The following is a 15,739-nucleotide window of genomic DNA, read 5'->3' on the forward strand; positions in this document are numbered from 1 at the left end:
ATTTGAAAAGAATAGTGGAAATTGAAAAGTAGGTATTACACAGTGTAAGTAAAATAATCACTCATCCAACTAATAAAGCTCCAATGAAGAATATCAAGGATCTTTTTTTTTTTAATCTCCCTTGCACAGTGTTAAGCCAGTCAGGGGTTTCTTAATCCTGGCAACAGTTACTTATGTAGTAACTGTTTTATAGTATTTTGAATGCAATCCTAAAATCTAGCTGTACTAGGAAATATAACTGGGACTACAATGTTTAATTTTTGGAAACTTATTTCCAAAACTAAAGAGGTTGAAATTAATCTTCTATATTAATCTAAGAAGTATGAGAAGTCCTAGTTCATGATGATTATATATTTCATAATACTTGGCATAGTTTCCACAACTCTTCAACTTAACTTTCCAACCTATGTTACTGCTCTGTTTGCTTTCTTGTCCTGTAACTTACACAGTCAAATTTGCTATAAAAGTAGCTCTTTATAGTGCCTCTAATTCCTTTTTCCACCTTCAATTCAATGAATTAACTCTTCAGCTGCTCATGCAGCATGGGCTCCTATCCTTACCACTTACTTAAAATAACTTTCCTAGGTCATCAGAAAGTTTCCTGTTAATTTCAAATTCATGTTTCAATTCCTTTCTCTAAAGTTTTTAGCACTGTTTACCATTTTTGGAAGTGTATTCTCTTCTGTTAGCTCCTGTGTTAATTTCTCTTCCTTGTTCACTTAACATACCTGAGGTTATTAGTTCATGGTGATTTTTTTTTTAAGATTTTATTTATTTATGCATACAGAAATGGGGTACAGGCCAGAGATGCAGGAGTGGCAAAAGAATTCACCAGAAACAAGAGTGGGGAACAGAACAGGCAAATCGACAAAGTACACTGCTGAGGGGAGCAGTGAGACAGGAGAGGTCTCTGTGCCATGTGATTACCTCAGGGGCAGGGATCGAACTTGCACTAAAGAGGCCACAGTTTGGCTTAGCTTCCATTACAGTGCTCCAACCTGCTATGCCACAAGGGAGGACCCAGCTCATATGTGATTTCTATGTAAAGTCCTCCCAATCCCAAAGTAGACTGGGATCTCCCTAATAGGTCCCCACAGCAGCATACTCTATATTGACGCACTACCTTTCTTTCTGAATGTCATTTTACTTAACTGCCCAGCAAAACCTATAAATTGTCTGAGGCAGACATTATGCTTGTGCTTCTTACACTTAGAACCATGGTTGGTGTGATAAATGAATCAATGAATTATAGTTTCATTTGCTTGTAAGTATAAGTAAAATTTATACTGCAAATCTCCAGTCATGGTTTCCAATTTTAATTTGATGAGACAAACATTATGGTAAGTGCACTGAAAAAGTTAAGAGGATATTTGTAAGCAGTCAGCTCCAGTACTCAAATTACATTTAAGATTTAAGGAGGAGGTGTCTATAAGCGAGCAGGAGAAAAACCAGGAGTAAGAAAAGCTTGAATAACCTGGGAACAATTTCTTGGGTCTTAATATTATCTCACAGTTTTACACAGTTCCCAGTTTTAAGCTGTAAACATTATACAAAATATCAACTGCTAAAGAGAATCTGTTAAAGAAAAATAATAAAATGGTCAAAACATTAATTTTTGAATAGTATTGCTGACTTCTTTTTTAAAACTCAAAGAGAGTGATTTAAGGTGAGGGAAATGATAGTTTTCAGTCTGGAAGAGATTTGAAAGAGTATCTCATTCATCTGAGAGCTCAGATTACCTAGTGTTTAAATGATTTATTGCCCTCCCACCCCATTCAAAAAGTGTTAGTAGTAATAGAACTATGATCAAAACTTGAGATTTTGGAAATTTACCTACTAAATTATTTTAGCTTACTGATTTCTTATCTTCTCTGAGTACTTAATTAATAACAATAACAAAAACATGGTATCTATTTATGAGAGTTGCTTAACTATTAAATCAGAGAATACAAACAAGTTATAATTAAGTAGTAATTATCGCAAGACATTTAAAAGCAAATGAATTCCAAGTAATGAAATACATTTATGCTACAAATTTTTCTATGCTTACTAGTAAAATAAGGCCTTTGTAGGAAGATTACATTTTAAGCCTAAAGTTTCTTTACTAGACCTAACTCCAAGCCATCTAATCTCTACAAGTTTTAAGGATACTTTTATTTTACAGAAACGACTGATCCTAGTCTCTGTTCCAACTGATACCAGGTGCTATATTTAAGAATGTTAGAATGAATCTGTACAAGTGAAAAATCTTTTGTTATGAAGTGATTTTGTGTTAAAGACATTTTATAAATATTTTTGATATTTACAAAACTTAGTTTAAATCTATCTAAATTTTGACGAAAATTAATTCTACTCATGTAGCCTACCTCTTGGACAATTCTCTTATATTGATAAAATAAATTTGAAGAACATTTAAGTGTGTAATGATAAATTGTTGCTTTAAAAAAAAATCAAAAACAAAAGAGAATGGGAGGACTGGTAAAAGGAAGGACAAATTTTTATCCGTTCTCTTCCTTTTTTTATCCTTGTTATATTTACAGGTTCTTGCTTTGTTACAATCCCAGACTCCCAGAACTTCCTTTGTTTAAATAATGAAAGTTAATTACCCTCTGCAATACAGTGTCAGTGCTAGCCTTAAACTACCAGATACTCACCGAGTTAGGGTAGTTCAAGTAGCAGATCTGACAAGGCATATCCTGTGCTGATGACCTTGTATTCATCTGGCGTGTTCGAGACTTTTTACTTGGGTTAATTACATGACACTCAGCAAAGAGCTTCTCCAGGTTTCCATCAAAGTACCTGCATTATTTAAACAGAAAGGATGAGAGCCCAGCAATATCACACTGTTAGAGCTCTCCAAAAACAGGATTTTCTACAGGGAAAAGCTAAAATATACGAAAATATACACCAAGAGCATTACCTTTTTGGCTCAGAGGTAGTAAGCTATATGACTAAAAATTACAGCCAAAAAAGGTATATTTGTGTGAAAACAGATCAAGTTTTGTTACTATTTTTACTGTTTTTATCCTGGAAATTTAATCTATTAATATTTTAATTAAAGCTTAAGGATGAGAGGTGTGCTCTGCTCTCTCTAGTGGTACCTTATGAAGAATAATGGTATTTTAAAGACTTGATTATATTTTATACAAATGAATTAATTTTGTTAATAATTTTAGTTATCACAGTTTAAATGTTAGAAAGTGAACTGCCTACAAAGTATAGCTCACCCTACAAATCATGAAATTATTATGCATCTTAGTCTACAAAACAGACTTTGTAACTATCCTTTCGAAACAAATTTTAACTTCCTAGAAAAGGAGAGAAAAGGAGAAAAACCTCCAATCTATGAATCAATGTAACCAGTAAAAATATTAATCAGAAATGGAAATGGGTCATCACCTTTTTTTTTTTTAAATATATAAAGCCCAAGTTTCAGTAACTACACTGTTCTTTACATACAAACTAGAGGTGCTCAAGTTAAAAAACAACAATAATCAAAAATTTCCAGTATGTTTAATAAAGGAGTTAATTCAGGATTTGTGTCAAAGCACTTACTGTATGTACATGCAGAAACTCATTAAAATGAAAACAAAGTACATCATTCTAACTTTAATAAAGATTTTGACTTAATTTTTCAATGAAATAATTATTGCTCAAAATATCAGTACATTATAAAAGGGAAACTCACATAAAGTTGTTCTGATAATTCAGGTCATCAAACTATAGAGCAGAAAATCAAGTGCTTTCCCACATATTTTATCTTTGAGAAAACCTAAGATGAAAAGTTTTATCTGAGACGTAGAAAGCATATGAAGCTAACACTAAATATGAACAAAAAATTGAACACCTTGTTTTCATAAAAAATATTCAAGCTCACAGATTCAACTTTTGTCATTCAAAATCTGGTATCAAGTCCTAATATTGTGGTGAACATTCTAGAGAGCATTCCACACATACACAGTCAAATAGACTTGTCATATAAACAGTAACATAGTCCAGAATTAAATCTATTTTCTTCACCAACATCAATGAATACAGGTCTACACCATCTTTGGTTCTGAGTATTTCACTTTAGCTATGTAACTATAATTTAACTAACCCATTTTATACTGAGAAACACTTAATGTTCCACATATAAATAATTCTTGATAAACCTCACTCACCTGATATTAGGAGAAACAGCTGAACTTAAACTGCATTTATTAGTGAAGCTGAACAGTTTTCCTGTAAAGATCTTATTATTATTTTATGAGTTCAGTAAGCTAACAGGAAAACTAACCTTTTATTGAATGACTTGTTTTTTCCCTTTAAAGTTTCTGGGTTGCCTTTCAATCATGTTTAATGGTGTTTAAGTGTCACTTTAATACTTATGCAGGCAAATTTATCATGCAATCCCACCTGATTTCTGGATTTCATAGCAAAATTTGAAAGATCTTCATATCCAAAAACCATAAAAATTCTTTCATGGTTTTGGCTTTTTCTTAAAACTTTTCATTAAAAGTTCTGCTTCACATGCATGCCTTAAGGTTATAATTTTGGGTGACAATACTTTATTTATTTTAAAAGGAAGCCATAGTATTCAGCAAAAAAGGAGTAATTCGGGCCTCCTTGGTGGTGCAAGGGGTTAATTAAGCACAGCACTATGAAGCTACTGGCAGCCACTGCAGCATGAGCTGGATCCATGGCCAGGGAGCTGATACACCAGGTACAGCAGGCCTCTCCTGACCCACCTGTTGCTGCCTTCAGCAGTATATTTCAGTACATCTATCTGCCTGTTCTACTCCCTACTCTGTCTCTGATGTATCCTCTCACCCCCTATAGCTAGGGCCTGAACCCTAGTTCTGTATGTATAAATAAATAAATCTTTTGTAAAAAATAAGTTTTTACAATGAAAATTTGTCAAATAAGGTATCTTAAATCATTGAGTGTTCAGGTTTACTTTTTGCTTCTTATTTCAAGAAAACTAAAATTTAATGTCATCCTACCTAAAAGATTGAAACGTGGTTATGTTAGAGTTATCTAGTACAAAGGAATGATAGCGTAACAGCTCTCAAGATGTCTTATGATCTAAAAATTACTCTAAATGTAAATAAAGTGCAGTGTATTAAAAATGTAAAAAAAAAAACCTGCTTCACATATAAATTAACTTTTGTATGACTGGAATAAAGCAGGGACTCTATTTCATTTTAATCTAACTCTGTTTCAAATACTTGAAATTCACTTCTTTCTGTCTAGGTCTCAGTTTAAATCTACATCCTCTGAGAAGTATTCCTTGACAGTTCCTTCCCCACCAATTTGAAAAGGAATCTTTCTATTACATCTCTATGGTACTGTATCACATTTCTGACTCTGTTAATCACTGTTTTGTTTTCTCTGCTAGACTATATACCCTATGGGCACTATTACATTATTGCTGTTGTCCTAGTATCTAGAAGAATCATTATAAGCACTTTCTCTTTAAAAAAGACTTATCTATTTATGCATACAAGAACAGGGGAATAGGCCAGAAGTGGGGGGAGAGAAGAGTTACTAGAGAGAGTGGGGAACAGAACAGGCAGATCCAGTGAAATACACTGCTGAAGGGAACAGACAGGAGGGGTCTGCTGTGCCATATGGGCCAGCTCCCTGGCAGGTCTCATGCTCAAGTAGCTGCAGATAGCTTCACAGTTCTGTGCTTTAACCCCCTGAGCCTCCAGAGAGGACCCAGCACTTTCTTTTTAAAGAGTAAGTGACTTGAGTAATTTCTTCAAGATAACTTGATAGTAATCTGTTTGAATTCCTTTGTTTTTAACAGCGTGTGTCTTAAAATTAGCATATATTGGACTTTAGAGATTTTGATGCATAGAACTTGTAAATACTGTCTTAAGGAGACAGAATGGTGAGTTTAAGAATTCATTCATATTCCTAGGCATTAAAGGCATAGAAATCTTTTCCTTAAATTAAGTTTCATTTTATAAGAAAAACAGCATTTAAAATTTTGTTTCAATTTTTATTACATGACTTACTAATGACTGCAATGATCTTGAAATCTATTTTATTAAATATTAACTTAAAGTCAATACTTAAACCTCTTTCTTCATTTAGCAACTTTAAATAAGACAGTCCCCATGATATGACCATACAATTTAACCCTCTAGTTTCAGTTGGAACTCCCTGGACCTTTCTTCATTATCATTTAAAAAAATTTTTTTCACTGACTGTACACTGTTTTTATAGTATATGGATTTTCTATTAGGAACGATAGTTTTTTGCTTCCTAACCTTGATTACTCTAATTACTTAGTTCAAATTTTTAAATATATCACAAGGTTCACTTTTGGCGTAAAGTTCTCCCTATAGACCTCAATATTCTTTATAGTAATTGCTTCCATTCTCTCTTCACTTTGTCATTGAAGTCTGATGTCAAATGCTTTTTCTCATTTTGTAACTTAATTTTTTCTCCAACTAAAATATATAGATTCTTTCTTCATTCTTAAAACTTAGCAGTTCTATTAGGGCTTGTCTTAGCATTTAGCTTTGTCTTCTGACATGCCATTCAGGTTCATTACTTCAAAATTCTTATTAAGATGACCCTGCCTTTATTTGTACCTAATTTTTGTTAATTTGTCCTCCAAGCTCATCACCATCTATAAATTCCTTTTATCTTTTTCCTACTTTTTGTATTTTTAATAGAGTATCTAGATGCTGTATATCTTACTGTTGCAATGTGGTTTTAAAATCTGCAAGGTTGCTTATCCTTTCATTTTTTTTCTTAGTTGCCAGAGACCTTTTCATATTGTCCTATTGTTTTACCAGCTTATCTTCAACTTCTCATCAAAAGCCTGTATTTACAATTCTATATCCTTAAGAGAACGTTAGGATACTTAGCAACATTTTCCTAATTATGGCAGCTTTATTAAAAGACTACTATACTCAAGAATATGGATAAATTCTTAACTCCCCACATTCTGCTATCTAGTCACTATTTGTATTGCTTGATTTGCTGGCTTTTATCTAAGTACTCTCATGTGAAATAAAAACCAAGATAAAGAGAGACTGATACAGTGTGAGGTATTGAAATTGAGGTGCTTTAGTTAGTGAGTTAACACTTACTTCTTTCTCCTTCACTGCTTGTAAAGGGCTTCAAAGTTTATGCTAGGGTAATGTTTCTCTCCCTTTCTGCCAACGCTTTCCTATCCTTTTCAAAAATTACACTGTTGAAAACAGAATGGCAGAGGGTACTCCTCTGTCTAGTTTCCAGTGGGGGAGGACACTTCATTGTATTGTGGCTTAGATTTTTCTAGATTATGATTGCTAGAAGGGCAATTTAAGAGGTTTCTCAGTGGAGATTATAAATTTTCTCTAAGGTGCTTTCTGTCCATTCAATGTGCTTACAGAAATATAGGTAAGCAAGTTGGCACTAAATCAGTTCATTTTCCAGAATATCCAGATCTTCATTTTTAATTTTACTTAACTGCTAAAACAGAAATAAACCAAACAGCATGAATTAAGTTTCAAGGCAGGAACAGTGACAGACTAAAAATACTATGTCTGGTTGTGGGGGAGACATGACTGGCAAGACTAGTCAGGTGTTTCTTTGATTTTTTTTCCCCCGGCTAACAGTGGCATCACTGCACTTCAGTATTTAATTTTGCCATTAGTTTATCTTAAGAAGCCATTAAAATTTCGTACTTTATAAACGACAATTGATAAAGAAGTACTTAATTTCACAATAATCATAAAAGCAAAAAAGTTAAGCTTGTTTAAAGTTACATAGTGAGCTTTTCAACTCTCTATTCTTATGTTGCAAGAGTTCAATTCTTGTTGTAGGCCTTTAATGCTCATTACATTAACTATAACAAATCAATTATCAATTGCTAAGAGCCCAAGGAAGAACTAAACTTAACATACAACTCCATGGAAAATCCATAAAAACACATATATCCATGTATAAACATGCATATAATAAATACTTTTACTTCTAAGTAACTGAATAATTTTGGGCAGTACCAAGCTTAAATTTCAAAAGGCAACATGTTAAAAACAGTCACAATTATTTGATGACTTATAGTTCTAACAAAGTACTAAAAAAGATCTGTGATACCAACATCTCTTCTAGGAACTGCCAGTCAACATTCCTTAGCTCCATTAACAACCTGCTTATAATGGTTTGGTTTTATTCCACTTTTAGAAGATATACTTAAGCAATAATGTTATAGGAACAAAGGAATGACTTAAGTTCATTTAAGTCATATGGATGAATAAGAACTGCCATGATGTTTATAAAAAGAAAAATAATTACTGAAGGCACCAAAATGACAGTCTATAAACAGCAATCAAGAAGAAGAGTTTACACATTAGAAGAGAAGGCTTGTGTTTAAATACAAACATTCATTTTCAAGCTTAATCATTTTCAAGTTTAATCCTCACCTATAGAAAGAAGGCAGGAGATACTGTTTAGTAGTAGTATAAGCAAGCTATTAAGTAATACTGAAGTAAATAGTTCTCTTTTGGGAATGAGAATGGAATTAATGTGGAACAACATTTTCATAACCTATATTAAAAGATTCACTCTTATCTTTTGAAGTAATCTTTCAAAAGAATGAGTAAAAGCAGAATATAAGATGATCAGCACACACATTAACTTCCACTGGATAAAGCTCAGAACTTCAGAAAACTAAAATTGTCTAAGGATTTATGGATAGAAAATCTTTTCTAAGTAAGATTTCAGGCCCTTAAGGGCTTTTAAGTTTCAGGATCTTTATAGTAATCTACAATGGTACATATTTTACTATTAATATATTACTTGTGGTTCACAACTAAGCTAACATACTGATCAGTACGCTTTTTAAAAATGTAGAATACTTCTTGAAATTACAGGAAAACTCAATGTAATAAAAACAGCACAATGTAATCGCCTTAGATTGCTTACTGCTAAGCAAAAGACCACATGACAAAGAAGTTACTAAGAAATACTTTCAAGTTTCAGTATAAAAATCTTATTACATATGTTTTTGAGACATTTTCTACGATTTGTTCCTCCACATCTTACCCTTTTTTGGGTTTGAATCACAGTGAAAGCAAGTGTGTTAAGGAACTAACCACAATGAAACAAATAATAACTGTCCAGGCTTGATTTAATGAAATCATAACCCAAAAATTGTCATCTACCTCCATTTAATGGAGAAAAATTTAAATATGGAAAAGCAAAAAGGACAATAGAAATAAAACTCCCACATACCCAGCACATCCATCTTTAAAAATTACTAAATTTTGTTAATCAATGGTTTTTACTGAATTGATCTGACCCTATTATGAACTCCCAGGACAATTTAAGATGCTAACTGGCTATTCCGTTATTTCTTTTATAACAGAAGGAAAGAGCATTCTACACGAGAAGCTTCAGAAGATATGCACGCAGGTTCATAGCATGTTCAATTCACATTTAAGGACACAGAGAACGTGGGAACTGTCCATGTTCTGACTTGATTATGATTATTTCAATTTATCAAGTTCTTTTAACCTAAAGTTTTAGAAACTTCAACTGTGCAATATCTAAATAGTATCTACAGGCTCATCCTCCTAAGCTTTACAAAGCTCTTTTCACCTTTTTATTTTTTAAAAAGATTTATTTATTTATTCATACAGAACTGGGGTACAGGCCAGAGGTGTGGAGGGTGAGAGGATCTACTAGAGACAGAGTGAGGAGCAGAACAGGCAGATCATCTAAGTACACTGCAAAAGGGGAGCAGCGGGCGGGTCAGGAGGGGTCTGCTGCGCCATGTGGATCTCCTCCAGGGCAGGAAGTGGCGTAAGCTTTTTAGTGCTGTGCTTTAATCCACTGCCCCACCAGGAAGGGCCTGCTCTTTTTACTTTTTCAAAAGGCTACTGATCCCCAAAGTGTCAAGAATTGATACAATATTTTAATTACCCATCACTTTAAAACAAACAAAAAACCCCCAAAGACAGTGGGTTCTATTCACTTTAAATCAATGCCAAGTTCTGTTCAATGGTCTTTTTCTCCTCCTATGTATGAGCACAACTTGTGAATAAAATGAGTAAATAAAATGAAACAACTTGTGATTCATGCAAAAGTGGTTCCTTCTGTATTAAAAAAAAATGTGTGTGGTGAAGCCACAGCCAGCTCGCGTCTCGGTCCACGCTGCCCGTCGCCGCCGCCATGGGAGTGCAGGTGGAGACCATCTCCCCCGGAGACGGGCGCACCTTCCCGAAGCGAAGCGCGGCCAGACCTGCGTGGTGCACTACACGGGGATGCTTGAAGATGGAAAGAAATTTGATTCCTCCCGGGACAGAAACAAGCCCTTTAAGTTTATGATAGGCAAGCAGGAGGTGATCCGAGGCTGGGAAGAAGGGGTTGCCCAGATGAGTGTGGGCCAGAGAGCCAAACTGACTATCTCCCCAGACTACGCCTACGGTGCCACTGGACACCCAGGCATTATCCCACCAAACGCCACTCTCGTCTTTGACGTGGAACTTCTAAAACTGGAATGACAGGAATGGCCTCCTTGTTAGCTCCCAGTTCTTGGATGTGCCATGGAGAGACCTGGCGCCTCCAGATGCGTGCAGGCGAGTCCACCCGGAGCTTTTCCTGATGTTCCACTACACTCTTTGTGTAAACATCTACCCCGACTGAATGTGTCTGTCACCCAGCTTCGCTCCTCCCCTTTCTCCTCGTATGTGTGTTGACCTAAACTATATGCCATAAACCTCAAGTTATTCATTTTATTTTGTTTTCATTTTGGGGTGAAGATTCAGTTTTAAGTTTTTTGGATATAGATTTCCAATTAAGTATTAACAGCACAAGTAATGGGTTAACTTTAGAATAGGAATCAGTGTGTGTGTTGGGGGGGGTTACAAGAATCTTTATTTTATTTTTTTTTGGATGAAATTTTTATCTATTATATATTAAACATTCTTGCTGCTGCGCTGCACAGCCATAGCAGATTTGAGGTGCATTGAGGGCCGAATTATTCTCCCAAGTAGAGAGAGGTCCTTGGGTTGAATTAAAGGTCCTATTCAAAACTGAAGTGGGGAGGGGGGAGAGAGCCTTTGCTTCCACTGCCCCTCTCCCCCTTTAAACCCTCTGCCTTTTGAAAGCAGATTGTTTTCACTGCGATGGACACTACAGGTATCTGTCCCCAGGCCAGCTGGGACCTCTGGAGCCTTCTTTGTGGCCTGGCCTTCCCACCTGCCCCGCCCCCATCCTGTGGTTTTTCTAATGGATATTCAGGACTTTTGTAATCTCCTACCTATCCAAACTTCTTCCTAAATTTTAAGAACTTTAATTGAAAGTTTAAATTGAAGGTGCTGTTTGTAGACACTTAACACCCAGTGAAAGCCCAGTCATCATGACAAATCCTTGAGTGTTCTCTTAAGAAAATGATGCTGGTCATCGCAGCTTCAGCATCTCCTGTTTTTGATGCTCAGTTCCCCTAGCTGATCTTAGAATTTCTTGGCATATCCTTCCCTGCTCTCACCCCTTTGCTGTCCTGTGTAGTGATTTGGTGAGAGAAATTATTGCTGCCCCCAGCCCCTGCACTACATATGAGTTTCAAGTTTTATTATTGCAATAAAAGTGCTTTATGCTGGCTTTTCTCAGTTCTGTGTGATGGTAGTTACTTTCAGGTGCCTCCCCTGTGCTTGGGTGATGGGTTGGGGGTCCAGTGTCCGAGACCGCTGAGCCTCCTGTTCCACGTTCATCGGTGGGGGAGCCGTAGGTTGTGCGCATCTGCACCCATGTAGATAACTCCCCAGAGGTCAAGCTGGGGTTGTCGAATGGCATCACGTGTTTGCTGCGTGTGGCCTGGGGAATGCTGCTGCTTTCTCTGGAGTTACCAGGAAGTGGGAGATAAGCAATGAGGCACCACCCAGTTGGTGTGGTGCTACCGGCGCCGTAATGAAGAATCACAGAGGGAAGACCGTGTTTTAAATCCGCGTTTCTGGGTATATGGAAAGGTTCTTGAGCATGTGGCCGTGCTGGGTGGTTGCAGCGCTCCCCGGCTCCCACCTGTGTGTGCAGGTGAGGCTCCCTCGTCCAGAAACCATCAGACGCCCGCTCAGCCACAACGGCCCCTTTCAGAATCACCTTGGGTGAGTCATTGGCTTTAGTAGAAGTTGTCCAGGACTTGTTGGCTAGTGATTTTTCAATTCCATCTGTTTACTACTTTTTTATTTGCCCACTTAATTAGGTCACTGGGTTAGTATTTCAGGATCATAACTTACTTCCTCTGAATTCTTTAATAAAAAGTACTAGACAACAAATGAAAGATTTTTATAGTGAACACTCAGACTTCAGTGCTGAATATGTTGTTACATCATTTTATCGTGTTACTTCTAGTGGGCCTTCCTGTCATATTTCAGAAGAAAGGGCGGGCATTACTCCCCTTAAATACAACGTAAAGCCAGTATTTGCACTTTGTGCCCTAAAGCCCCATCAGCATAATAGAATCTCGTCCCATCTCAAAGCTCCTTTGCGCTCTTTCCCAGTCAGTCCCCATCTCACTCCCACTGCCTATAGTTCAGTTTGTCTGCCACAGTGTCAACATTTCTAGGCTTCATTTACGTGTGGTCCCGCACTGTGCCATTGTGCTCTTAGCACACAGCGCCATGCTATTTTTCAGACATGAGGAAGCTCAGTACTCACGAAGAGTTGAGCAGAAATCCTCTGAATGTGGGACTGAAGGCTGATAACAGGCAGAGCCATGGCAGAGGCAACGTGACTTTACATTTAGAGTATGAGGCTTTGGGCTGGGGGGCAGGGAGCAGGTGTAGTTTTGAATCATGTAGTTGGTTCCACTGTGATCACAAAGTCCTTGAAGGGTCAGAGATGTGGGGATAGACATCTGATGTCGTGCTGCTAGATTGAAGATGGGGGAAAGATTCACAAGGGTGGCCTATGGAAGCAGAAAGAACCAGGCCTGCCAACACTTTTAGACCGTGACACCCACTTTGGACTGCTGGCCTCCCGACCTGTAGTAAGTCTTCATCCCCACACGCCAAAGCACATCACACTCAGAAAACCGGCTATCACCTCTCAGGCCCTTTAAAGACAAACCTCCCATCACCCACCCTCACATTCATTGGCCAGAATTAAGTTTGCAGAACAAGTTACAGGGCCAGCTCAGATGAGGGAATGAAGAAACATCCCTTCTCTCAATGGGAAAAACAGCAAAGAACACATCGCAAGTGGTCTGACTACAGGGGGGCTGATTCATTGGGGACCTTCATTATTATAACACTACTACACAGTCCCTAAAAATGTCTTCTATTCTCACAATTAATAGTTTAGCTAAAAATTTTATTCAAGGTTGGTAATTATTTTCCCTACAGATGAATGTGTTCCTGCATTGTCTTGTAGTTTCCAGTGTTGTTCAAAGGTTGGTGCCATTTTGATTCCTGTTCCTTGACGTGGTTATTTTTATTCTTCTCAAATTTTTCCAGGATCAGGTTTATCAATGGTATGATGAATTTTCATAATAGGACCTTGTCGAGTCTCCTTTTTTCTTATACATTCTATATCTGTTTTTCATCTACTGTGCTGGGGTAGAAGGTCGACCATTTTAATGTAGACCTGTGTGCCTCAGTTTGGAAGTTTACCTTATTTTTTGATAGCTTTATTTTCTATAAATATACTCACAAATAGAAGAGTGGCATTGTTCTACATTTTTTGCAAATGTGTGACTTAATAGACAACAGCTATTAAGTTTCACATCTACTTCATTCCATCTGTTGCAGTATGTACTATGTAAAGAAATTCTGACTAGCTACATTTTTAAAGGAACTTGTATCTGAGAAGGTAGTGCAGAAACTAATATAGCTAGAAACCTGTCAACCACCTGCTAAAGACTTTACCAAATGAAAAATATTGTCATCTTTTTGTGAAAAAATACATCCACCCTTGCATTGGTAGAAAGAAACTGACTTTGCTTCCCTGTATAAAACTATTTAGTATTTCATTTGTTGCTCTCAACGTCTCTCAACGTAGAATTTTGTGAAAGGAGCGGTCAGAGAAATCTTGTCTAAATATAAGTAGCCGAGAAAGAAGTAGAAAGTCAGATCATCCCCACCCCCTCTGGCCCAAGGATTGCCATCACAAGTGTTATCAGTGGCTTAAAGTAATGAACAACTTCTACCAGGGGTATGAGTGCATGGATGACAGGAGGCTGACTTCAGAGGTCTGAGGATGTGGCTAGGACTGTAGTGAGGTAGCTGATTCATCACAAGCCGTCATGTAGGAGTATAGCACAGAAGGCCACTGATTGTTAAGCAGAACTACAGCAAGTGTTTTTTCATACACAAAAGGATGAACATTTCCATGCTTATAGGAGTATCTCCTGTAGCAATATAAGACCAAGACTACAAACCCTTAAAATTACTGTTGGCTAGAGGATGACTGATCATCATGTTCTTTGGTCTGAGTACATCGTGATACAGATCAATTCGAGCATGATTAGAAGAAACCAAGCTTTTACTCTCAATTCTTATCCTACCAACATCTTCAAATAAGTACTCATTGCTGCATCACACTTCTGAGAACAGAAGCCGCAACAGTGGTGGTGGCAGGAATAACTGTGCTCAGTTGGCTCTTGGGCTCTGTCGGCAACAGCAGACAGTGAAAACACACACAATAATGGGATCCTGCCTAGCAACAGAAAGGAATGGACTGATAGACCCAGTGATACGGAGCAAGGTCATATCCTATATTAAAACCTGACCCTGAGTAAAATAAGACGGACTTTTACTAAAGCGTACATTCTCTGATTTCCCTTGATCTGAACCTCTAGGAAAGACAAGTTCAGTCTTTAGTGATAGAAATCAGGTCAGGACTTGTCAGAGGCCTGTGATTGGCACAGGGATGGTGGGGGCGGGAGGTGCAGGGAGAGTCAGTAGGGGAGTATTGACTGGGAAGAAGCAAAGGGAAGCTTTTTGGGTGGTGGAAATGTATGTTTTGCATTTTGACTGGTTACATGGGTGTGCACATTTGTCGGAACTCATGGAAATAAGTGTATTTCCATGAAGGAATATATTCTATTGCCTGTATTTCTCAGAAAGTTGATTCAAAAATATGTATAAGGCCTCCATGTCCCAGCAAGATGGAGTAAGGAAATTCCACCCTATTCCTCCCGCTTACTGCAACTGAAACTGCCAGACAAACTACATAAAGCGGTTATCAGAAGACTGATGGTGGAAAAAAGAAGGTGACTGACTAGGCAACTTGGGTCTCAGGGGATGACCCACCAGGGAGGCCTCAAGGACATTAACTGCTTCCAGTTAACTGTCCAGCCTGGGCCCTAAAGGAGGTAAACATTCCTTTTGAGGAGTTGTTATATAAGTTCTTGACTGCGATGGAGACCTGAGTGAAAGACTGTGGTGTAGAACTCGGTCTTTCTCTCTGCTCTGAAAGCATCTTACCTTGCACTGACTTCAGTGTCCTAAACTATAAAGCAAGGTCATCATCTCAACCTCAAAGGGTAGTTGTGAGAACTAAACCTAAAAATAGAGAGCACCCATGGGATGGTTTTTCTGTGCCAACACTGTTAGAAGAGTTTTATTTGATTTTTCTCATTCATTTTCACAATTGTGTGGAGTTACTAATCTCATTATAGACGTGACAGTTGAGCAATGGAGTAGTGATGTTATTTGCTGAAATTCCTCTGTCCTGTTTAGCTGATTGCCTGTCCTACAGGAAGTAGTAATGTGTAACAGCTAGTTCTGATACTCGACGCTCCCCACCCACCCCC

At 37.3% G+C, this 15,739-nt stretch overlaps 1 protein-coding gene and 1 pseudogene across 2 annotated transcripts in view; one reads left to right on the top strand and one right to left on the bottom strand.

Annotated features, from left to right (window-relative positions):
• ARIH1 (ariadne RBR E3 ubiquitin protein ligase 1) overlaps window positions 1–15,739 on the bottom strand; it is a 107,162-nt gene that overhangs the window by 40,578 nt on the left and 50,845 nt on the right. The window contains exon 3 of the mRNA XM_004687614.2: window positions 2,655–2,799. Coding sequence (XP_004687671.1) covers window positions 2,655–2,799 — 145 coding nt within the window. The remainder of the gene's footprint in view (window positions 1–2,654; window positions 2,800–15,739) is intronic.
• LOC101624040 lies at window positions 10,113–10,720 on the top strand (annotated as a pseudogene). Its single transcript, XR_193535.2, has one exon. The product of XR_193535.2 is annotated as a peptidyl-prolyl cis-trans isomerase FKBP1A pseudogene (transcript).

The sequence above is a fragment of the Condylura cristata genome, unplaced genomic scaffold (genome assembly GCF_000260355.1).
Source record: "Condylura cristata isolate star-nosed mole 26May11 unplaced genomic scaffold, ConCri1.0 scaffold00023, whole genome shotgun sequence".
Lineage (NCBI taxonomy): Eukaryota > Metazoa > Chordata > Mammalia > Eulipotyphla > Talpidae > Condylura > Condylura cristata.